General features: G+C 35.2%; 2 protein-coding genes across 9 annotated transcripts; one reads left to right on the plus strand and one right to left on the minus strand.

The window, feature by feature from the left end:
* Positions 1 to 929: 929 nt before the first annotated feature.
* Positions 930 to 5,981, plus strand: LOC121243184 (mediator of RNA polymerase II transcription subunit 18). 8 transcript variants are annotated; one of them, XR_005936075.1, is made up of 7 exons: positions 930 to 1,070; positions 1,362 to 1,430; positions 3,304 to 3,403; positions 4,498 to 4,555; positions 4,669 to 5,025; positions 5,434 to 5,692; positions 5,780 to 5,981. XR_005936075.1 is itself a non-coding variant. In XM_041141257.1 (7 exons), the coding sequence occupies exons 3-7, from the start codon at positions 1,395 to 1,397 to the stop codon at positions 5,534 to 5,536; spliced, it is 654 nt and encodes a 217-aa protein (XP_040997191.1). In that variant the 5' UTR covers positions 930 to 1,070; positions 1,178 to 1,267; positions 1,362 to 1,394; the 3' UTR covers positions 5,537 to 5,981. The 8 variants fall into 8 exon arrangements, 7 of the variants coding, with proteins under 7 accessions (XP_040997191.1, XP_040997194.1, XP_040997188.1 ...); XM_041141257.1 differs by adding an exon at positions 1,178 to 1,267 and having other exon boundaries at positions 5,434 to 5,981; XM_041141260.1 differs by adding an exon at positions 1,178 to 1,246 and having other exon boundaries at positions 5,434 to 5,981.
* Positions 5,982 to 6,799: 818 nt separating this feature from the next.
* On the minus strand, positions 6,800 to 8,832 carry LOC121243223 (probable E3 ubiquitin-protein ligase ARI7). Its single transcript, XM_041141313.1, has one exon. The coding sequence runs from the start codon at positions 8,605 to 8,607 to the stop codon at positions 7,021 to 7,023; it is 1,587 nt and encodes a 528-aa protein (XP_040997247.1). The 5' UTR covers positions 8,608 to 8,832; the 3' UTR covers positions 6,800 to 7,020.
* Between the last annotated feature and the right edge of the window lie 15,267 nt (positions 8,833 to 24,099).

The following is a 24,099-nucleotide window of genomic DNA, read 5'->3' on the forward strand; positions in this document are numbered from 1 at the left end:
ATTGGTAATGGTCTAGTCATTGCCAAGTCTAAAATTTAACTAAAAATTGAGATTTTTGCTAAAGCTAAAATTATTGAAAAAGTTAATTTACATTTGACTATCTATTCAAAAGTCAAAATAATAATATAATATTAGATTATATTACAAATATATTACATATATTACTAATATATTAGATAATATTTTTTTAACATTTTACAGATATATTACATTTATTAATTAATAATTTAATTTTTACTTAAAATTATTATTTCTAAACCTTTTTTTTTCTCGACTTAATTAATAGTCATTAGAAATATTTTTAAAATAAAATATAATTTAAAAAATGAATAAGACTGACTAAATTTTAAAAAATAAATAAATTTAGTGTAGATAAAAAGTGAAGTTTTGGAGTTTTGACTACTCTGACCACTCTAGAATATTAGCATTGGATTGACCATCATATTTTTCAAATTTTGACTAATATGTAGCTTTTTTAGTTTTAGCTAAACATTCAAAACTTGAAGTCTACATTAGATTAGTCATCACATTCTCTATAATAAAAAAATATTATTATTTTTTATTATTTATATTTTTTAATTAATTTATATTTTATTTTTATAATCTTCAATAACCTCTAATAATTATATTCATTTTCATTTTTGCAATCTAATAATCTATAATATAATAATCTCATATATATATAGATTATAAAATCTCATATGAATAAAAATCTCATATCTATAATATAATAATCTCAATAAATATTTTTAGACTTGCTATATTTCTTTTCATATTTAAAAATAAGAATAAATTTACTGTAACTTATAGTCTAGATAAAAATAATTTAATATAAAATAAATATAGATAATATTTATTAAATTTAAAGATGAAAAAGCGTTTGACTAATTCAATGCCAATGCCTTCCAAAATTTGGCTGCCTGCCAGTTCTCACATCCATAAACTAATCCTTTCGGAAACCCGGTGCCAACCGCAGCCACTGTGCCGCCCCAACCCACCTAGGAGAACGAATTCTGGTGAGCTTGCCGGAGCTAGTACCTCCAGGCTTGGCATCCGATAGACGATTTAAGGTAATTTCTATACCTAAACGCTTGATTCATGTTTATACATTGAGCAATAATCTAATAGAATGGAAGTTGATGTATCCTTATGAATGATCTCTTTCTCTCTCAACAAGAAGAAGGATAAGATCTTTCTTTCCATTGGCTCACTAGTAATCTCAGACAATTTCATTAGGAATTTTGAGGTAGACTTCCGACTTTCGCAGGTATTACTGATTTTTTTTTTTTTTACCCTCTTACATGTCGACCTTTTGCAGTGGCCTCTAATTTATTTATTATTTATTTATTTTTTTGAGTTAGGAAGTCGTTGGAGATTGATTGAAGCTAAACTGGATGGAGTGCGTGGTTCAAGGAATTATAGAGACACAGGTGAAAATTGAAACTCAAAGGCTTATCCCTTCTTATTGGTCCTATTGATTTTGTTGTGGGTGCTTAAAAACTTTGGTCAATTCTAGTTGACTATAACTTATATTCTCTTCTATTTTCTTGGATTAGCTATTTATTTAACAATTTAGTAAGAAATATTTTTATTTGAGTCATTGGCTTTAATTTGTGCAGAAGATGATGAAAGTGTTGACTTGCTTGATTAAAATACTTACCAAACAATTTTATGACATCAATATCTTGATTTAGATGTGTATCTTGGGACAAGTATTTAACTATAAGATCATCCAAAAACTCTAAAATGCATTGAAGTTTTAAGTTATAACCTTGTCTCTGGGCATCTTAAATCAAGTTTCCCTTGGGTTTCCTTACGCTTGATAGGAAGTTATACACTTTAAGCAACGTCCATGTGATTGTAACCTCATAGATTTGGTACTATATGCATTAGGTAGAGCAGAATTGATACGTGGTTGTGGTTTGGGTTCAATATACTCCCTATGTACTTGGGCTTTACCTATTCTTATGAATAAAACTTCTTGATTACCGATAAAAAAAAATTTATCAATACTTTTAAATTAAATTTGCGTTATTGTTATGCTTTCATTCATGTGCTTATGCTTTGTAGAGAATTTATAGTTACAGTTCAATTTGCCTTCCAAATTGAGTTTGTTGGCACACTAACTTGTGATGTTGTGAGACTTATATTAAAATTGAGTAAGAAGTATTGAAGTATTTGGTCATTTGATGTTGAATTATCCAGCTTTACCATCTGAAAGTATGCATGGCGTAGGAGTAGCTGAAATGGTGTTTCCTTCCCTAAAAATAAACGGGTTGGAGAGTGAAGTCAAGCTTCAAGAGTGGAAGTAATTAATGAAAAAGTCTCTGAAAGTTTTTATGTGTGTACACGTGCTCCTGTCTATATATCAGCTTGTTGCTTCCTACTATTTTTCAATTTCTAGTGTTTGAAGCCTACCGAAAAAAAGATTCTGTACCAATGTTGGCTTCCGATCCATACTAGGACCCATCCAACATTTAGTTTCCTTGCTCCTTCTTTCTTCAAGAAGATTATGTTTGTTGATGACAACACTTTGGAGTTCTTTGCTTAGGTAATCGTTTTTCTTGGTAGTGAGGTCCAATAAATCCTCCCAACTGCATAGGTAAATGTTTTTCTTGGTAGCGAGAAAACTCACATCTCAACCATCTCTTTTGATGCTCTTTTCTGTACACTACATCTCAATTTATATAAATATATTTATATTATACACATTTATATACATACACTTTTTCATCTTGTTTTGCTTTTTTTTTTTTTCTCAGTATGCTTGCTCTCTTGACTCACGAGCAGATCTTGCCATTAAGGCACTCTGGACCTGTCCGAGGAGTGCAAAGCATATTTCCTCTTTGAACCTGACTTACTTTACCCTATTTTTCAATCTTAAATAAAAAGAAAACGTAATTCTCAGCCTTTGCCACTTTATACTCTTGCGTCGACCCTCTGTCACAAGCAGTTTCTTTGCCTTTAAATTTCCTTGGCCTCACTCCTTTGTCTTCTGCAGTAATGATTTGAACCTACTTGGTACAATTTGTTGTCTTGGAATTATTATATACTTCTTGTTTCCTTTGGTGGAATAAGTCTTGGAATTGTAATTCTATTTGCAAGTCATCCAATTTTATTTGCATACTGCTTGGCGTATATAAGCATGTGTGCATCCAATTGAAACAAAATATCAAAATTTTCTTGTACTGACCATATCATCTTAGGTAATTTATTTAATAAAGGGAATCAAATTAATTTTTACACAGAAATTACTGGGGTAGTATTTCAAGTTTTGTCTTAAACATGATTCACATTTTGCAGCATGTTGAGGCCCTCGAGATTCTTCTTCAGGGTCTTTGTGGTGTTCATAAAGAGCGTTTGAGGACCCATGAAATATGCCTTAAAAGTAGCCCAAACCTAGGTAAGTTTATGCATTGTATATTTCCTTTCTGATGTGGATGTGTAGCTAGGGCAAGCTTGATACGCATGTGTCAAATATCAGGCAAAGTTGGAATGGCTCCTTAAATATTTCGTAAAGCTATACCGAACTCAATTAAATAACCTCTGTGGTTATTTGACAATATTTTGACCCACCCATCTTGGTTGCCTGTCTGATTCTTTCACTTTGTGACTCTAATTATAGGCTTATGTTTAGTGGTCACTTTGCTTCCAGCCTAGTCCAATTGAATGAACTTGGAATGGATCCCAGTAAAATTTAGGTGGAACTTGTAGTTTTGTACTTATTTATTTATGTTTTGATCTGCATGTTTTGATATCATTTTTTATTTTTTATTTTTTATTATGTCTGGGAACCTCTCCAAGGCAAGGCCCTTCGGACTCACCCCTGCAGAGTAAACCCCGATCCTGTGCACTGCACACTCGGAAGTTTCCTTATATAGAACTTGGTTAAATCACTGGCTTTTTCACTAGGGGGTGCGGTCCCAAAGGATTGTTTGCACCCATGAGGTGTTGAACCTTAGACCTTGAAGGGAGTGATATCCCAAGACCAAGGCCTTCACCACTTGGGCCAACCCCATGGGGTTATCTGCATGATTTGATATCATACATGCAGCAGAAAAACATATTATAGTTGCTTACACAGCCACCTAGCATTGAAAGGAAAGGAAAAGTGAAAAGAGTGGGAGTAGAAAAGCTTGTCTTGCCATATACGTGTATAGATGGATGTTATAGTCATATATCAAATTCTACCGTATTTTATGCACTATAATTTTTCATTGATTACATTTGTACGTAATCCAGTTAGCACATCAGAAGAGCTTGCCCAGCCATATACAAATAGAGATTCATGCTAGTCACATGTTAATTCCTATACAATATGCATAATGTTAGCATGTCATGCTTTTCTGATGATTTTAGAGTCGCATGTTTTTTATCTGACTTCAAATGAAAAGCATATTAATTAGTATATTAGTGGTCTCTGTATAGCTGACAATGAAGTCTCTCTCTCTCTCTCCCTTCCTTTTTATTGCTCTGTTGTTTTTTCCTTACTTTTAGGTGCTGTGTCTTCGGAGGTTCGAATCTTATGTGATCTTGAGCAGCCCGAACCCACATGGTAAAACTTGGAATTTTCCCTCTTCCCTACATATTTTGTGTGCGTGCGGTTGTGTGCATCTCTATTCTTCTTATTGTGCTTCTTATTTATTTATTTTTCTAAATCTTATGCAGGACTGTTAGACATATAGGAGGTGCAATGAGGGGTGCAGGTGCTGAGCAAATTTCAGTTCTAGTTAGAACCATGGTGGAGAGCAAAGTTAGCAAGAATGTGCTTCGTTTATTTTATGCACTAGGCTACAAGCTGGACCATGAGCTTCTAAGAGTGGGATTTTCATTCCATTTCCAAAGGGGAGCTCAGATCACTGTTACTGTGTCCTCGGTTAATAAGATGCTGAAACTACATGCAACTGATGAGGCTGTGCCGGTAACACCTGGTATTCAGCTTGTTGAAGTGACGGCCCCTGCATCAGCTGAAAGTTATTCTGAAGTTGTCTCTGCAGTATCATCTTTCTGCGAATATCTTGCACCGTAAGTTTTTTATTATTTTATTAAGATTTGTAATTAGTATGCTTGCAATAATTGCCAACCATGCTTCTTTTATCCAAGTATAGGACCACTGGTGTACACTTGAAAACTGGCCAGACTATCCCATGACTCTCTCCTGTTAAACGTGCATTGTGTGAAGGAAACCCTCCAACATTGTTTGACTAGGGAATTTCGTTGATCTATGGCATGACATTTATGTTGTAGGGTACTTTTAGATTATGTGGTTGCGATTGTCAGTTCCCAGGAACTTGATAATTAGTGGTCTTGATCACTGCAAGTAGGTTTGAATAATAAAAACAAAGTTGAACTCGCATGCCATGAAATTTTGAAGATAAATTATTGGCCAGGCCTGAACTTAACGTCTTTAAGCTTCTGACATTTATGTATCAGGCTCCTGCATTTGTCAAAACCAGGCATTTCAACAGGTGTTGTTCCTACTGCTGCTGCTGCTGCCGCCTCTCTTATGTCAGATGGTGGGGGTACACCCTTGTAGCAGGGTTATAAAATTGCAAGATTTGTGGAAAGTTCTGTATTTATGGCGACTTCTGTTGGAGGCTCCACGAAAATCGGCAGTGTTTGACTACTAAACTATATGAAGTCCCTGTAGAGTCTTTGTACAAAAGGCTTACTGATAGAATAATTCACTTTGGTAGGTAAATTGATTTCAGAAATCTATTTTGGAACCATTTCCTGCAGGTTTGGTAGAATGGTTGAAAGCTGGGTTAGTTTTTATTAGGTATCCAAATCCTCAACACGAGAATGACTTTTGGGGCCACAAATGACGGCAGACAGTCTGTTTTGATGGCCAATTATTTAGGTATTTTCCAGAAGCCGGTCTTTTCTTGTACTACTATCCATTCTCTGCCTCTTCTCTGTACTTGTCGGCCTGAATATTAGCCTGTTCATTTTACCTAATACAAGTTCATGATTATACCTTATAGCAGTGTTATAAAACTGCAAGATTTGTGGAAAAGTATGTATTTATGGCGACTTCTGCTGGAGACTCTAAAAAGTTGGCAGTCTTTGATTTTACGAAGCGTCTGGAGGGTCTTTGTACAAAAAGCTTAATGATGGAATGATTCACTTGGGTAGGTAAAATGATTAGGAAAGTCTTCTTTTGGAATCATTTTCTTCAGGTTTGGAAACGATGGCAGACAGTCTGTTTTGATGGCCAATTATGTAGGCATTCCCCAGAATCAGGTCCTTTCTTCTACTAATATCTGTTTCCACTGTTGATGGACGTTTTCTTTATGGAAAATGCTACGCCCACGAGAAACGGTATCGACTATCGAGAATGTGTTCCTAATGATGTTTTGTGTTCTTTTTTTCTTATACATGTTTTTTAAAAATATTCATACATATTATGCATCAGTCACTATTCACTCCCATACTAGGTGTAGGGGAGTGAATAGTAACTGATGAGAATAATTTTTTTTAAAAAAAAAACAAAACACTATTCGGTATACATTTTGATACCCTTCCTGGGTGGGAGTAGCAGGACCGTTTTATTAAAAGCCAAAAAAAAAAAAAAAAAAAAAAACCAGAAATCCCTCGTTTATGTTTTGTGGTTTCCATCTCGTGTCATGGAGTGACAATAAAAAAAAAAAAAAAAACAGAAACAGCCATGTCTACCACTGTCTAATTTAAAAGTCTATTGCCCTTTTCTATTTATAATCATCCAGGTAAACCCATCACTCCTTTCATGTCGAAGACTTTCAAGGCCCCATGATATTCTGATGTTCTTTACCCAAATGAGTGCTTTGGATATCTACCAAATGTTATTTACCAAATGCAGATTGACAGAAAGTAAACAACCCGACCAGAACAGACAAAACAAACTAGGAAACCAGCATAATCATCTGCTTGCCTAAAACATATGAGGCAAGACGATAATCCTGTAACTTCAAAGCTAAAGAATCATCCCTGACGGACTGCATCTCTAATCGACATTTCTCTCATACTCTGACAATCTTTTGGTCAGTGCAACTGCCCTTCAGCAGAAGCCATTGGAATGTTTTGTTCTATTTCTTCAGACCCAGAAACTTGCACCTCTGATAGTCCATTCTCTAATGCTCTCACCAGCTTCTCAAAGTATTTCCTTGTAACCATGGTCAGGCCCTTCAGCTTTACTTCGAACTCTCTGAAACCTTCCGACGTGCTGCCATAATCAACGAGAAACTGATTCAACTCCAGCTCGGCGCATTCGTGAAGCCTTTCGAGTCCCTTCTCCGCCTCCCCCTGCAAGAACTCAAACAGCCTTCTCTTTGTATGCTCATTCTCAGGAAGGTAATACCCATATGCATAAGTCCACTTGAGTACTTGCCTACACCCAATGATCTGTTCCCAGGCATCCGTTATGAACAAAAGCTCATATCCTGCTTTGCCCTGTGTCTCAATAAGCCTCCTAATCTGCATGCTCTGCACTCGCTGCATGTCTGCAATGGCTTTTTGCCGTGAAGAGTGATTTGCTGCCCATCTGTCATAGTAATGGGTGTATTTCGTTACATATTTCTCTGCACCTTCTCTGATCTTGTCAGCCTCGACATCAGCCGCTTCATTATACCTATTACATGTTCCATGATTATACCAATCTCCAAGGCATATCCAGCAAAACTCATATCTACATGGCGGATTGCATGTCATGTGCATACACCCGCCGTTCTTTTCGATTGGTTTCTGGCACCGGGGGCAAGGCTTTGTGCGAGCTAGAATCCAAATCTTGGTTTCAGACTCGTTCGTGTTCTTGGAGAGCCAGCTCGATACAGTTTGACAGTCAACCGGACGGTGAGAGTCCTCGAGACAATTCCAGCAGAAACTGTAATAGCAAAGACAAGAAACGTCCCAACTGTCATCACCGCCGCCACCTCCGTCAAACTCAACGGCGTACTCGCAATCCGGACCAGGACACCACTTGATTTTCTTGTTCTCCTCGACATAGGATCTCAACAGGTACTGCGAGTACTTCTTCTTGTCATCATCGGACAGCGCCAACATGTCGATGACGTCTCTGTCGGCAGCGGCACTACACGACGCGTCGGGGCATCTCAGCGTCAAACACCCGGGACCGTTATTGATCGCCGAGCTAATGTAACCTCCCCAGCACTCTCTGCAAAAAGGGTGACCGCAGCCCACCGAGAAAATCCTATCACGAGGATATACGTCGAAACAGATACCGCAGGTGGCTCGATCACCGGCGTTAACATCGGAAAGTTGCTTATCATATTCCAACAATCCCACCCTCTTTCTGACAACATCTTCGTCGGCGAACCACGCCTCGAGAACCTTTCCAACACTCCAATCGAAGTGCCGGAGTAGAATCGTTGCAGTTGCTCCCGAGACACTCAGAACCGTGGATACCTCTGCAATAACATCCTCCTGCCGTTTTCGCATGTCTGCTTGGTTCAAGATCGTGTATTTCTGGCCTGAACCTTGAGGAGACTTGGCATCTTCTGGGTCCATGGGGTCGTCTCCTTTGATGAAGAAGTCGTAGTAGCAATCGGCATCATCGTCATCAACAGTTGCATCGGCGTTTACGTCGTCGCTATTCAAGTCGTTCTCGTCCATGGCGGAAACAAAGACCCTATACACAAAGGAACAGAATTTATTATATGGTTGCGATCGGTTTTTTGAGATTTTGGGTGTGGCGAGGGGGTAAATTCTCACCTTAGGGAATTCGAAAGCTAGGGAATTTCTGATGGGAAAGTTTTATACCCCAGAAAGAGAGAGAAAAGGAGTTTTCTTCGCATGTAAGAGTCCTCCTCCAGTCCTCCTAGTGCGAGTGAGGACTCTTAACAAAAGAAAAGGAGTTCAGGGCAGATCACACACTTTATTTAATAAAAGGATCGACTCGATTGAGTGTAACATTAAAAAAATAATTTATTAGTTAATTATTAAATATAATATTTTTTTCATTTTAAATTATTGAAAAAGGGTGGAGTAATGCTTTCATCTTAAATTTATTACTTTTTAAATATAATATTTATTACATAGTTGAATAGTAATTTTTATTATCTAATTTCTTATCTATGTAATCAAAGATCAAATATGTTGGATAATGGAGTTATATCGTCTAGTTTTCATTCGTATAATATTTTTTTAAATATAATATATTGTTTTAAAATAATTGTATGTTTAAATAGTTGACATAATTAAAAGAATAATGAATAGTATTTTTCATGTATAGTTAAATTACTAGCTAAAATATAGTGTTAGAAATAATAATTTGACGACACGTGTCATAAACAAGGTTTCAAAAATTAAAAAGAACATAGTCATCCTACTACCTAATAAAAATAAACTATAAATAATTAATTAAATAAGAATTAAAAAACCTTTGAACGACCAAAATCAAATTATCACCAATTAATTAAAAAATAAAATTAGAAGAGCGCATAGTAGTTTGGGTACTTAGTATTCTTAAAATACATCATTACTATTTATTATTTTATTATTACTTTTCACATACTTTCTACTACTATTTAATATTTCATAATTACATTTTATTATTTTTTCACTACTATTCACAGAATACCTGAAAATATCTCACTATCCAAACACAATTAAAAGACTAAAAGTAAGGAAATAAACATAAGAACAAAAAAAAAAAAAATTAACGACTTAAAATTAAAAAGATAAGATAAAATTGTAAAAGTATTTGCGAATAAACACTTAAAAAATAACTTCAAAATCTTAAACAAACTAATAATAATAATAATAATCATCCAAAAATATAAATAAATCTAGAAATAAAATAAAATTAAAAAAAGAAAATTAATATTGAAGAAATAATATGGAGTTCTGCATGGGGTTATGGGTCGCAAAGTGTCGTTTATGTATGGTGGTCCACTACATCTTTGTCGGAGTTGGCGTAGTTTTACACCCACTAACCATTTGCTGCCACCTAAGTGTTTCATGGTTTATATAATAATACCAAAACCCAAAAATAGAAAGTTTGAACCTTTTTTTAGTCGTCTCCGATCACCGCTAGCTCCAACCATCTCTCTCGGATTGGTTGGAAAGCATACACACCGGATCCGAAATTCATTTTGCCAAAATAAGTTACGTGAATAAGGGACGTATTTTTCAGAGCCAATTTAAGAAAAACTTGGTTGATTTAGGCAGTTTCTAGCATTGAAATCATTGGATCAGCTCTGTCACTCTGGATTAGCCCCTACGCCAAGGAGGTTGTTAGGAACGTGTTTCATACCACCAACTGTATGGACAACCTACAACAAATAAGATGACGACACTGAGTGTCTGGGAATGCTTCGATGCCTAAGTTAGAGAAATGTTCTCATATATGTATATAAATGAATTTCAATGTGTTACCTCCAGGTATTATTCTAGAGATTGAGAGGTTCTCGTGGTGAAGATATAGAAGGTCGAAGGTTTGAAACTGCATGCGTGTAGAGATCGAGCGGGTCACCCATAATATTGCAAGCCAAATTTAGCTACTAAAAGGGTCCTGTGAGTATTTCTAAATTGGTTATAACAAATGAAATTTTTATAGTAGATTTTAAGTGATGACTTACACTCGGAGTGGTTTTAGATTTTGAAGATGTTCTTCAAATGAGTTTATACTTCATGACCAAATTTCTGTATTGATTATTTTTCTGTAAATTGTTTCATTGATTGATTGTTTGTTTGGCAACTATCATTGATTGATTTTTTTTTCAGGGTCGTTAAACAAAAATATTATTGATGAAATTGATAAGCATAGCTCAAGTACATGGGATATATACAAGAGCGACACCTATGAAACAAGGAAGTCATGGATATTAAAGCCATTAAAATCTCTTACAATCAACCACTGGAATAAAACATAATTAAAAGTTGAAACTGCTCTCTCTGAGCAAGCAAGGCAGACAGCAGAACCCAGCGAACTGCATTTGATTTGAATTAGTTATAATGAAAATGATGTTGCACTTCAACGTCATCATGTGACCAAGAAGATAATGGTCACAAATTTAGCATAAAGGAATGCAGTTATTTTATTATCCATTTGAGAAACCAAGCCTTCCCATCATAAATCACTTGGTCGTGGGGGAAAAGGGGAGAAAAAAACAATATACATCTTTACATGAAAAAATAAAGAAAATATATATAGATAAACTTGCACAACCTTAACAGCAGATGAATATATATGTTGATAATGTACAAAAACAAAAAGTAAAACCAAGACCAAGAAGCAAGTTAAGGAAGACTCTGCAACAGGTAAAAAAAGGGTAAGAAATTGAAAAGAAGACAAATGCACACAGAATCTAGCTTTTACATTTACTGCCATTTGTCTCACTATTAAACCTTTAGATGTTGAAGAAGGCAGGCGTATGTCCTGCATTTGTACCGCAAGTCAGCATCTTAGCAGTAACTTGTGTACATTACTTGGATTCCATCAAGTAAATCCAGAAGAGAGTTATTTAGTGCTGCAAACTCAGCTGAATTTTTACCTACATAAGATAAATAATTTCATTAATATCACAGTTAGAAAATTAAGAGCAGCAAAACTTCAGAGCATACATTACAAACTTAAACTAGACAGATGTGGGAGCTACCAGTTTTGCTGTCATTTTCATCAATATCCATAATCCCCAGATCATCACCATTGGCATCGTCATTGTCATATGAAAGGTTTTATTCATACTAACAGAAGAATAGCATAGCCCAAGTACACAAAAAATATGCAAAGGAAACACCTTGTCAAGAGGAAGAAATAGATAGAACTTAAATTCCAAACACATACGGACAGGCAGCATGGCACTCGGAAAGAAGTTAAAAAATAACTATATGTTTTACTAGTGCAATGAGCAGTATCAGCCCTATTCAATATTAGCTATGTTTTGGACATATTTGATAATCAGGGCCCAACAAGTCAAATGTCAGTTAGACTACATACCTTACTAGCTGGGATAAGGAACATGTCCCAAGTTCTGATGGGGTATTAGTGAGAGTATTCATCAGTCTAGTCACTATATCTTCTCCAAGATATGATAGTGTACCTCTTCGCATGGTTAGGATCAAAATTCGAATCGAATGAACCTCCTGTCAACCTTGCTGCATACTGCAATCAAGGAAATTTCATTTGAGAGCGATAAAGGCCGAAAGAGTTGCACAAAATATTTTCATAATCTGATTTTTTTTGTATTTATTCAAGTAAAACTAGTAATTTGAACTAGTAATTTGATTTTTACAACGAAATGATAGAGAAATACCTCGGAAGGGACACGCAACCGCTCAAGAAACTTCTCAAGTTCCGCAAATGGGCCAGAGTATGTTTAACTAGTCTTGGATATTAGAGCAGCACAGCCTCTTACGGATATTCGGCAAACAGCAGTCGTCTTCTACCTTGCGATGATCACAATTTCCATCGCTAACAACGGCGGCAATCACCACAGAAATTACATGAGGCCATAAAACATCACAAACACCAAATATCATAAAAAAAGATCCGTTCACCATTTCAACCCACAAAAAAATACAAAATGCGTTGGGTTCTTAGACGTGCAGCTGTGCCCGTTATCCTTCTTCCACCGTCGAGAACGGAAAGTTCCGTGAGACGCTCGTTGACGTTCTCTCTGAAGCGAGACCTGACTTGAGAGCCAGGTCTGACCCAGTCTCGGCTTGGAATATTGGCGGCTCAGCATGGTAAGTATGTTTAACTAGTCTTGGATTAGAGCAGGGACAGCCTCTTACGGATATTCGGCAAACAGCAGTCGTCTTCTACCTTGCGATGCTCCCGATAACAATTCCTGGCGCTAACAACGGCGGCAATCACCACAGAAATCACATGAGGCCATAAAACATCACAAACACCAAATATCATAAAAAAAGATCCGTTCTTTTTCATTAAACTTGCAGAAACACCGTCAACATCAAGAATGAGAAAAATAGTTTGCAAAATTGCGGAAGCTTTTCTTAGAAAAGAGCTGATACCATGTCAACCCACAATAAAATAAAAAATGTGTTGGGTTCTTAGACGTGCAGCTGTGCCCGTTATCCCTCTTCCACCGTCGAGAACGGAAAGTTCCGTGAGACGCTCGTTGACGTTCTCTCTGAAGCGAGACCTGACTCGAGAGCCAGGTCTGACCCAGTCTCGGCTTGGAATATTGGCGGGTCAGCATGGTAAGTCTGTTTAACTAGTCTTGGATTAGAGCAGGGACAGCCTCTTACGGATACTCGGCAAACAGCAGTCGTCTTCTACCTTGCGATGCTCCCGATCACAATTTCTGGCGCTAACGACGGCGGCAATCACCTCAGAAATCACATGAGGTCATAAAACATCACAAACACCAAATATCATAAAAAAAGATCCGTTCTTTTTCATTTAACTTGCAGAAACACCGTCAACATCAAGAATGAGAAAAATACTTTGCAAAATTGCGAAAACTTTTCTTAGAAAAGCGCTGATACCATGTCAACCCACAACAAAATAACAAATGTGTTGGGTTCTTAGACGTGCAGCTGTGCCCGTTATCCCTCTTCCACCGTCGAGAACGGAAAGTTCCGTGAGACGCTCGTTGACGTTCTCTCTGAAGCGAGACCTGACTCTAGAGCCAGATCTGACTCAGTCTCGGCTTGAAATATTGGCGGGTCAGCTGTTAATGTTATCCCAACGCCTCTCTGCACTCGCTCTAATCGGGCCATACCCATGACGACTGGAACCATATATAAAAGTTTAAAACCGTTTCCTATCTTTTGTTTAGGCGGTGTGGGACAAAGTCATGGCCGGCTCAAGGGATAGGCAACAAAACTTTGAGTAGGCCCACGGTGAAAAAAATTAAAGAAAAAAATATGAAAAAAAGACTTGCTCTAAAATAAAATCAACCTTAAATAATAAAATTTGGTAAAAACAAAACAACAGTGAATAAAAAATTTTTATTCAAAAATATATTGTCCAAACTGTACAAAATTTTGAAACAAGGGTAAAACTGGAATAGAAGTGTCAAAATATGATATACTACTCTTAAATATTTTCTAAAATATGATGTGTGTTTTGATAATTATGGCATTGATTTTTTTTTTAAAAAAATTAAGCATTAAGAGAAATATTATTGTAACGATCCGATCTAATAATTTTAAAAAAAATATTATTGGGCTTAAATTATGTTTAACAGGTTATACTAGAGAGCCCAATTAGCGCCATGGAGGAGGGTTAAAATAACCATTGTAAATAGGGTGAAAAGAAAAGAAAAAGTTTTTCATGTGTGGTTGATTTTCTATAAAGGCTAAAAAGCCAATGCTTCAGCTTTTAGTTTACATTTCTTTCTAATTATTTTATTTCTTGGTTTGTAGAAGTTTATGTTCATCACTTAATTTTAAGGGCTTTCTTTCCTTCCCCAACATTTATGAAAGGAGCTATTGTGGAGCAATGTTTTAGGATGGATAATAATGGAGACGAAAATGAGAACAATGCTTATGCTGGTTGCTCCAAATTTATTGTTCACCATTGATGTGCATTGTTGGTTGTCCTACCATATAAATTGTATGGATGATTTGATGAAAACAAACAATTGAAATGAAAAATGCAGTTTTTCAACTTCGATTTTATCAATTTTAAGTGTGTTTTAATTTAAATGGTTGACTTATGAAACTTCTTTAAATGTGTCCTATTAATATGAGAAATATTGTTTTTCATTTTAAATCATTTTCAAATATTTTCATGGCTCGGCAATGACAAGTAAGACTGCAACCCGCACCCCTTTTTAACCCCACTTGGTTGCATGGCTAAACCAATTTGACCCGTCCAATTCAGGTCGGGTCACGTCGTTTCCCATAACTCTTATTTGTAATTGTTTTTCTACTCCTCTTATTTCTAATTTACTTGTATTGGTGTTGTTGAAAAATCTGCAGTGTATTCAAACTCTGTGTCCTTTGATGAGTGCTTTATTACTATGTTTGCATGCTTGCTAGAGGCTCCCATAATAAGCACATCCAGACAATAATAAAAAAACATACCAAGCATGTGTGTGTAGCAGTCTATTTTCTCAATCTTAATAGTGGGCATGTCAAAATCCAATATATCAAAGACCCAATAACATGGATCTGCAAGGTGGAAATGGATCTACCAAGACAATCGGAATTAGCATGCCAATGAGGAAGTGTCCTGGAAGTTCCCAAAACAATGATTAGAATCAAGGCAATGATAATTCCTAAACAATCAATTTTATCTTCATATTTTGGAGCCACGTTTTCATTCTTATCTGAGTTCCATGTTGTCTAAAATCTTGGGCCTGGAATGTAGAATCCATATCAATTCATCAAATTATATAATCAACTGTATAAATCTTAATTGCTTAGGAAGAAACAAATAATAATCCCAACTGTTAGTGGAAGGGACTTAATCCTCTTCTAAGGGCCTGCTAGGTGTCTTCATGGGCTTGAGCCATGGCATGATCTAATAAGCTAATGAATCCAAGGCCTAACCCCATACAAGCCTAATCTGGATGGAGCTAGACCACTAACTGCCCAAACACTTCGGGATGAAATTGTTATATGCTCATTTGGAGATAAGATAAGTCCTAATATTACTAAGGCTTGAATTTCAAATAACAGGTGAGACAGTTATTGAATGTTATTCGAAGAAGTCACAAAGCTCTATTTATAGGGTCCATGTACGATTATGAAATCATCTGAATATTTGGCTGGAGAAATCATATTACTCTTCACTGACTTAGGCATCGGAGGCATCCCCTCAAACCCCTAAGCCCCTTTACTCTTTGGTTGCATGTGATTGTGTGTCAGAAGCTGTGAAACACATCCTTAACAGTTAAGATCAGGCATGCAACATAGAGAAGAAAATATGCAACACTAGAAATAAACAAAGAACAAAAACAGGAAGATCAATTCTATTAAAAGCTTTTTATTCTTTTTGCATAAAGAAAAATGGTTTTGTTAAATATGGCTATAATTTTTTTTGTGGGCCATGAAAATCATCTCATATTTTGGGAGGTTGGTCAATAAGGAGGATTTTCAGAATTTTTGGTGGACCATGGATGAATTCTTTTTAAAAAAACAACAAATTCTATATTCTTTCAATGGGACTGTGAAAGCTACTGCATGCTAAGATAAGCTTAAGTTCTAGCATTGTAACTAACAAACTAACTGCAGTACAAAAGTTATTAAGATACACGTTCATTTATTAACAAAACAACATCCCTAGTGCTTATGAATTATATGAAACTGCCCATATAAGGCAAACTAGTAGTGATTTTTCTCAGGATTATGGATAAAGACAAAGCAAATCAGAGACTGCCAATCAAACTTTCCAATACTCAAGTTAAGATTAAATTTTGAAACAAAATATATCTAAAATAACACCATATTTACATTTTAATCAAGCCATTATATAAGTAGCAAAAAAATGCCCAGTGGTTTAAAGATATACAGCTTATTACTGAAGCTAGGAAAGCCTTGGTTGTAGCCATAAAATCCTGTCTTTCCTCCCTCATATAAGAAACAGAATTAGTCAAAAAGTAATCAAGTTAATTCGGTATGTCATCAAAGAACATAAATGTGTCAAGGTAGGAAAGGTCCCCCAAACACCGTTAAGAGCTTACATCAACAGATTTAACTACTAGGTACTTGGTGCACATACAACCTCCCCTCTCTTCCAAAAAAAAAAAAAAAAGTAATAGTGTTTTCCTCATTCGTCCATGTAAAGTTCAAATCATATAGACAATATAGTTAGGAAAAACTACCTTGCTTGTTCATCACTATAAACTGGTTCATAGGTGTAATACTCGGGCTCAGCACCAAGTCTAGGCCAAGACACATTATATAAATTTTATTTTTTATGTTTTATTTTTTATTTTTTTATTATTTACGATGGAATATGAATTTTTATTGAGCTTGTAATTAGATTAAAGTACATTTAATATTTATTGACCAACTGAGCCCTAAATACTTAAAAAGTGGCCCAAGATTTTTTCTAAAATCTGAGCCCAACTACTCAACAATTTTATGCACGTTTCTTCCTCCTCTTTCTTCCTCTAGGTTTCCAACTTTCTATATTTATGCCACACCCTTAATACACAAACCCACTCTCTACAGACCCCATACATGGACGGGCACACCCTTCTTCCATGTTCAGAGCATCAACAACCAAAGCCCCTCCCCATGTACAACATATTTTGTCAGCTGCCCAATCCCTCCCCACGCACAACTATTTTGTCTACAACCCAAGCCCCTCCCCACGTATGGTATATTTTGTTCAACTTCCCATCACCCCACACTCACCCGACGATTGCTCCTCCCCATCGTTTTTTCTCCCACATTTTATTTTTGTTCTCACCTAAGGCAGGTGTCTCTTTCTCCTTTTTTTCTGTGACTTTCGCCGCCCAAGCCCTACCCTAGTCCAACACATTCCTCCTCCACCTCTGCCTCCCACCTTTTTCATGTGCCTCCAGCCAACCAGCTGCCTCCCAACACCTCCAACCACACCACGACTTTAAGCTGCTGTCCAACCCTTCACGTTGCCAACCATACATCCAATAGAGTCGATGTGGCGCCACTACCATATGGAGCCTTTGAGTTGCACCGTGTGTGCACCAACATGCTCCTCCCAAGTCCAACAACCAAGCGAAGGACCACCATTGGATCCATGTTTTCTCCTTCTACAGGTAGGAACAAAATAACCACAGGAAGCCGTGTTGCGACAACGTGAACCACTAAAAACAACCATTGCCCAGCCTTTTTTTTGCTCCTTAAAACAGAGTAGTGTGCCTTCTAGACCAAACAGGTCCTCCGTCTGACATCGAGCCCAGCCAAACGTGCACCACGAACTAATTGTTGCCGACGTGCAACCCAGAAGAGAGAACAAGAACTCAACTAAGCATCGTTGCCTCGCTAACCATGATACCCAACTCCACGGGCCACCAGTCACAGTGTCTCCTTGTAGAAAGAACACGACCACATGTTCCTTCATGATAAACCAAGCCAAAGCCACAATAAACAGTAAACAGAAACACCCTTGTTCAAGCACCACCATTCGCAGCTCCCATGTTGCATGGTGCGTAAACTCCCTCTCCCCATTTCTTGGGCTCTCCCTCACGTTAATCTCTCTCTCTCTCTCTCTCTCTCTCTCTCATCACTTTCTCTCTTTCTCTCAGTGTCGTGCCATTGTGTTGACGACCTTCGATCTCCATCCAGCACTGCCCCATTGCGTCTCTCCTTCCCTCTCGATGAGTATGGACTCCTCTCTATTACACGGTGTAGTTTGGGTGTCTATAAGTTGCCTTTTAAGTTCCAGCCTTCCCAAAGAACCCATACATATTTATGGTCAATTCTCAAAAATACCCCTGGTTATACGTTGGGCTTGATTTTTAATTTACTCTGTGAAGGCTTTGTTTTTTAAGTATAAATATTATTACAAAAGATAGTTAGGGTTTTAAAGTATATTACTTATTATTATATTATTTAGTATCAGGTTTTTTTTTTTTTTAAATGAATTTCAGTAGTAAGTGTTAATATGATTTTGAACGCTTTAGATAGGATTAAGTTTATTCCATTAAACGAAGTTTTAATTTTTACTGTAATAGATTTTATTATAATTATGTAAAGTAAATATTAAGTTGGAGTTGTCTTTTCAAGTGGGCATAGTGTTAATTGAGTTAATATGTTAGCCTTGATATTTTAATTTACAGAAAATCATTTAGAGTTTAAGGTATTAAACGAAGAAATCAAGTGGACGGCGATGAATTTTAGAAGTGACGATATTTTAGGAGAATTTTAGAATTTTAGGAAAAATAGATTAATTTAGTATTACGGGTTTAAGTTTTGAAATACGTGGTCAATTGAAAATTTACGGATGTTACATGACTATTTTATAGGTAACGATTAATATTTGTTTGGCACAGTTGTCGAAAATTTCTGAAAAGCTAAAAAGTTCAGGTAAGTGAGGTTCTTATACTAGATTTTGCATAAAAGAAATGAACTGAGATTGATTTTGAAAAATATGCATGTTTTGTTATTAAAAGAAATTTGAAACAACCTCAATTATTTGTTTTACATTACTCATAAAATCTGTATGAAAGATAAAAGGATTTTTGTCATGATTGGTGTAGATATTAACAAATTTTTGATATTCTATTTCTGAACTATGCAAAAAGAGTTAATGTGAAATTTATGAAAATTTGTGCATATGATACGAAGATGTTTTGAATCTGATTTTGAATATGTGAAATGATATGAATCTGTTTCAGTACTTTGTTTTGATATGATGTGGCATCTGAAAACCTTGGCATGAATTTCTGATTTTATATCTGATTATAATCTGGTTCTGATGTTGTTTTTGTGTTGTTTCCATTGGCAATGCCACAGTATAATAGTGGTAAACGGCCCCTTCACTGGTATAATGGTAGTTTATAACCTTACCACGAGGGGTTAAACATGGTATAAAACCCTATCACGGGTATAATAGTGGTTAGGGCTGAGCAAAAATCCGACAATCTGACTCTAAATTCAACTCCGCTCTTGCTTCGCACCGGCTCCTCTCCGACTCCGACTAGTTGGAATCGGAGTCGGAGCCGGAGTTTTTTTCCTCTTGGAAGTTGGAGTCGGAGTCATTGATGAACCGACTCCGACTCAGCTCCGATACGACTCCGACCCTTCGCCTTCGAATCCGACTTCGCCTTCGCCTCTGACTTGGCCCTCCTCCTCCACCTCCTCCTCCGCCTCTGATTTTATACATATTTTTATAAAAAAAATGTGTTTTTCTATATATTAATCATTTAAATTTTATACAACTATATCTTATATAGTTAGTTAAACTCAATAATATACTAGTTAAATAATATATTTATACTATAATATATAGACTAAATTGACTAATATTAGTTTAGTATATGACTATATGTAAATATCATACTATTACAAATTTACAATATTACTAATTTACTACCATGTAACACTAAATTACTAATGTATAAATATAATAGCATGTAATACTAATGTATATATAATATATTATAAACACTAAGATGCATAATAACATCAACATGTAATACTAATGGATAAACACTAATCCATAAATTTATAATAACATATAATACTAATGTATAAATTATAATAACTAAAGTATTATTCATATAAATTTTATATAACAATATCTTGTATTAATTATATTTTTTGACCTAATAAATTCTCAATATATTCCTTTTGATAAATATATTAGTAATACTATATTAGTAATACTAATACACACTATACATTAGTATAATAATTAGATTTATGGCCTAATACTAATACTATTAGTAATCCACTTTAAGTCTATATATAAATTACTATACAAATCACTATAGTATTAATTACTAATACTATATTACTATGATACTATTAACTATAGTGAATCAGTGATATACTAGTATTAGACTACTAGTATACTAATACTATCAGTGATATAGTTAGTATAATATTTATACTAATACTATTATATAGTTATACTAAATTAAAATCACTATAGCAAATACTAATATATAGTTATGCTAATCACTATAACTAATACTAATACTAATATAGACTATAGTTATAACTTATAGTATTATACCTATACTAAATCACTATAACTTATACTAATATAGCTATACTAAATCACTAGAACTAATACTAATATAGTTATACTAATCACTATAACTATATATAGTATTAATATTACTATTAGTATAATATATAGTATTAATATATATTACTTGTTTTATTTAGTTGTATTTTTTGTTATAATAAAAAGTTTAATAAGTTTAGATTGTAATTTTGAGAAAATTGAAATTTGAAAGCCCATAATTTTTTTTTTAAAAAAGTGGGTCAAATATGAAGTTAGAAAAGACAAAAAAAAAAAAAAAAAAAGTCCAAAAATCCGGCTCCTTTCCGACAAGTTGGAGTCGGGGTCGGAGCGGATTCGGCACAATTCAGAGTATACGGCCCCACCACAAGTATAATGGTGGTTTATAACCCTACTATGAGAGTTAAACATTGTATCCGTCCCGATGTGATGATATGAAGATGATGTCTCAGATTTTGATATGCTAAAAGATTATTTTTGATTAATATTGTTTTAAAAAAGTTTCACTATGATATTTGTTAACATGTTTTGATTCTGCATTCTGAAAGTAAATATTTTTTTCGCATTCTGAACTCTGTAAATGTTCATGTTTACATACTAGTATATGTTTTCTACTTACTGAGTTATTGATAATTCACCCCTTATCTCCATAATATTTTTAGATGATTTGACTGTTTCAGTTGAGGATCGAGAGTATGGAGCATGGGTGTGATTATCTAAGTATAGAGAATTAAGCACAGAAAAATGACATGGTTATTGAAGACTATTTTTCGTTAAATTTGTCATGTTCTGATGACACGGTACGTGAGAGGTTGACATTTATTTTGAGACTTTGTGATGTTTTAGATTAATTATACTGGAGTAATTAATGTGAAATAATGAGTATTTTATTTGATAGAGAAATTTGAAGTATATATTATGTGGTTGGAAGATGATTTTAAGTGATAGGAGCTAATTTTCCGACTTATTCGGGACCAGAGCGTTACAATAAAAACACATGTATTATCCTGTGCAAAACAAAATATAATATTATAAGCAAATGTTTGATATGATACATGTAGACTTCATAAGAGAACATCTTCTATCCCAAAAAAAACACAATTTTTAAGCAATAAATGTTTCTTCAAGGTGACAACCCAACCCCATTACAACAAATAAGGTTTTTTTTTTTTTTTTTCCTCTCTCTCGAAAGAAAGAAATATTAAAAAAAAATTCTTGGAAAATTTTGACCAAAAGACCCTACTTGATAGCTTTAGTATATCATGAAGATATTTGTGTCAAGGGGGACTTACCCAAATTCCAGTTGTTTCCAGCATTTTGGCCACAACTCCTTCAGTCAAGTCTCTCTATTCCTTCTACATCACACAGTGTGGTAGCTAACAGGATACTTCAAAACCATAAGAGAAAGGAGCAAAGGCGACGGGAGACAAAGGCGACAATGAACGGATTTAATTTCTACATTTTCTTTGGAAAGAAATAAATATTTTCATAAAAAGCTTTCTTGAAAAATTTTGGCAGCTTAACTTGTCGACCAAAAGAGCCCACTTTATAGCTCTGAACCTTTGGTATCTCATGAAGATATTTGTGTCTAGGGGGACTTACCAAAATTCCAGTTCTTTCCATCATTTTGGCCACAACTCATTTTCCTCTAGTCAAGTCACTCTCTTCCTTCTATAGCACACTGTACAACTAAGAGGATGCTTCAAATCTGTAACAAAGGGGAACAGAGTCGACAGGGAACAGAGTTGATGATGATGAAGAATGGAGGCGATGATGATGACGAAGAGAATGGAAAGGGCTAGCCAGCTAGGGTTTGGTCTACAAAATGCAAACTTAAGGTAATTTAAAGCATATCAAGTTGAAATCGACGTTTAACTGGTTCAATCCAAAATCTAACTTGAACCGCTTTTGCCGAACGGGTTAGGTTAGGTTGTGTGGACGGATTGGGTCTACGGTTTTTTTGCACAGGCCTAGTGACAAGCTCTTAAGGTACATTATGAAGTTGTCATAGTAACTCTCTTACCGAAAGGGCAAATAAAAGCAAATAACGATCAAATTTTGACCAACTATTTGTATAAACCACTTGTCCGAGCTTTATGATTGACAATATTTATATAAAGAGAGAAACTTCAAACATGATGGGTGTTAAGAATAGATTTACACCCTCTAATAATACTGTGACAAATATGTTTTTTCATAAAAGACAAATAGAATTGACTATAGACAAGTTTTCTCCCATCCATGTTGCTTTCTCCCTTTCTTTCCCCTCTCTCTCCTCAAGCAATTGCGTATTTTCGTCCCTCTCTTATCTCTACCATATGGAAATCCTTCATTTAATCTTATGAAATCTTCATTTTCATTTATAATTTTTTTTAAAAGTAAAAAAAGAAATATAATCAGTAGAGATCAATTCACAACAAAAATCACAAAAAGAGAAATCAAAAGAATGTCAAACTGAGAACTTTTGTATAAATAATCAAGGATGGAAGAGATATACCAGTAGGGACAAACCCAAATCTCGATTTTTTTCGCACATATAGAGAAAGCCATTAAAGTTCACATCAAGCCTTCTTAGCATCCTCAAGCAGCAGGGTTTGAAGTTATTGAACTCATTGAGATATGAAAACCTTGTTAGGTTTAGAGGTTTCTGTTGCTCAAGGACTAGCAAGGGTGAATGTTTTCTCATATATGATTTTGACCTAAATGGAAACCTGTACTGATATCTTGACTTAGACGATGGAAGCAACATAAATTTTCTCATATATGATTTTGACCTAAATGGAAACCTGTACTGATATCTTGACTTAGACGATGGAAGCAACATAAATCTTAACTGGTCCAAGAGGATTTATGTCATTAGTGGAATTGCAAAAGGTTAGTTACTTTATTCATTCTTTAATTTATTCAATGTCATTTTCTTGAATATGATGCTGCATTGTATTGTATGGACATGAGAGAGATAAGGACGAAAATACGTAGTTCAGCTATTTTTAATTACACAAGCATGTCAAGCCATCCACCAAAACCTCCAACCCAACCGGTATGCCATGCTTGTGATCATCCTCTTCCTTTTTCTTTTCTTTGTTTGTTTATTTATTAATGGTAAGCGAATGAAAAAACAAAGAAAGAAAGGTTCTTGAGATCAGTTGATGATGATGATAGCTGAGACTACCTCTCAGACCATAAATACAAACTCACATCTCTTCTAATTCCTGTTCGGATGGAAAAGACAACATCAAATATTCATATGATTCATACTATTAATGGAAAGGACAACATCAAATATCATAGATTATTTAGGATTGAATTCAACTTATTTATGGAACAAAATCTCAAAAGGCCGGCTTAAGCTTAACTTGGTGGGTATACAAAGACTTTGTTTACAGCTACAATAGTATAGTTGAGATGGATATTCGACATTAACAGTGCACATAATCAGATCATAGGTAGGTAACTAACCCAGTTCTTTTAACGGTCAGGATATCACCTAGACTCAGGTATATTGC

This window comes from Juglans microcarpa x Juglans regia, chromosome 8D, assembly GCF_004785595.1.
Source record: "Juglans microcarpa x Juglans regia isolate MS1-56 chromosome 8D, Jm3101_v1.0, whole genome shotgun sequence".
NCBI lineage: Eukaryota > Viridiplantae > Streptophyta > Magnoliopsida > Fagales > Juglandaceae > Juglans > Juglans microcarpa x Juglans regia.

Coding starts and splice junctions, on each gene's coding strand:
- LOC121243223 (XM_041141313.1), bottom strand. CDS start 8,607: ATGGACGAGAACGACTTGAATAGCGACGACGTAAACGCCGATGCAACT.
- LOC121243184 (XM_041141257.1), top strand. CDS start 1,395: ATGGAGTGCGTGGTTCAAGGAATTATAGAGACACAG. Junction 1,431..3,303: donor AAGGAATTATAGAGACACAG/GTGAAAATTGAA, acceptor CACATTTTGCAG/CATGTTGAGGCCCTCGAGAT. Junction 5,026..5,433: donor TTCTGCGAATATCTTGCACC/GTAAGTTTTTTA, acceptor TTTATGTATCAG/GCTCCTGCATTTGTCAAAAC.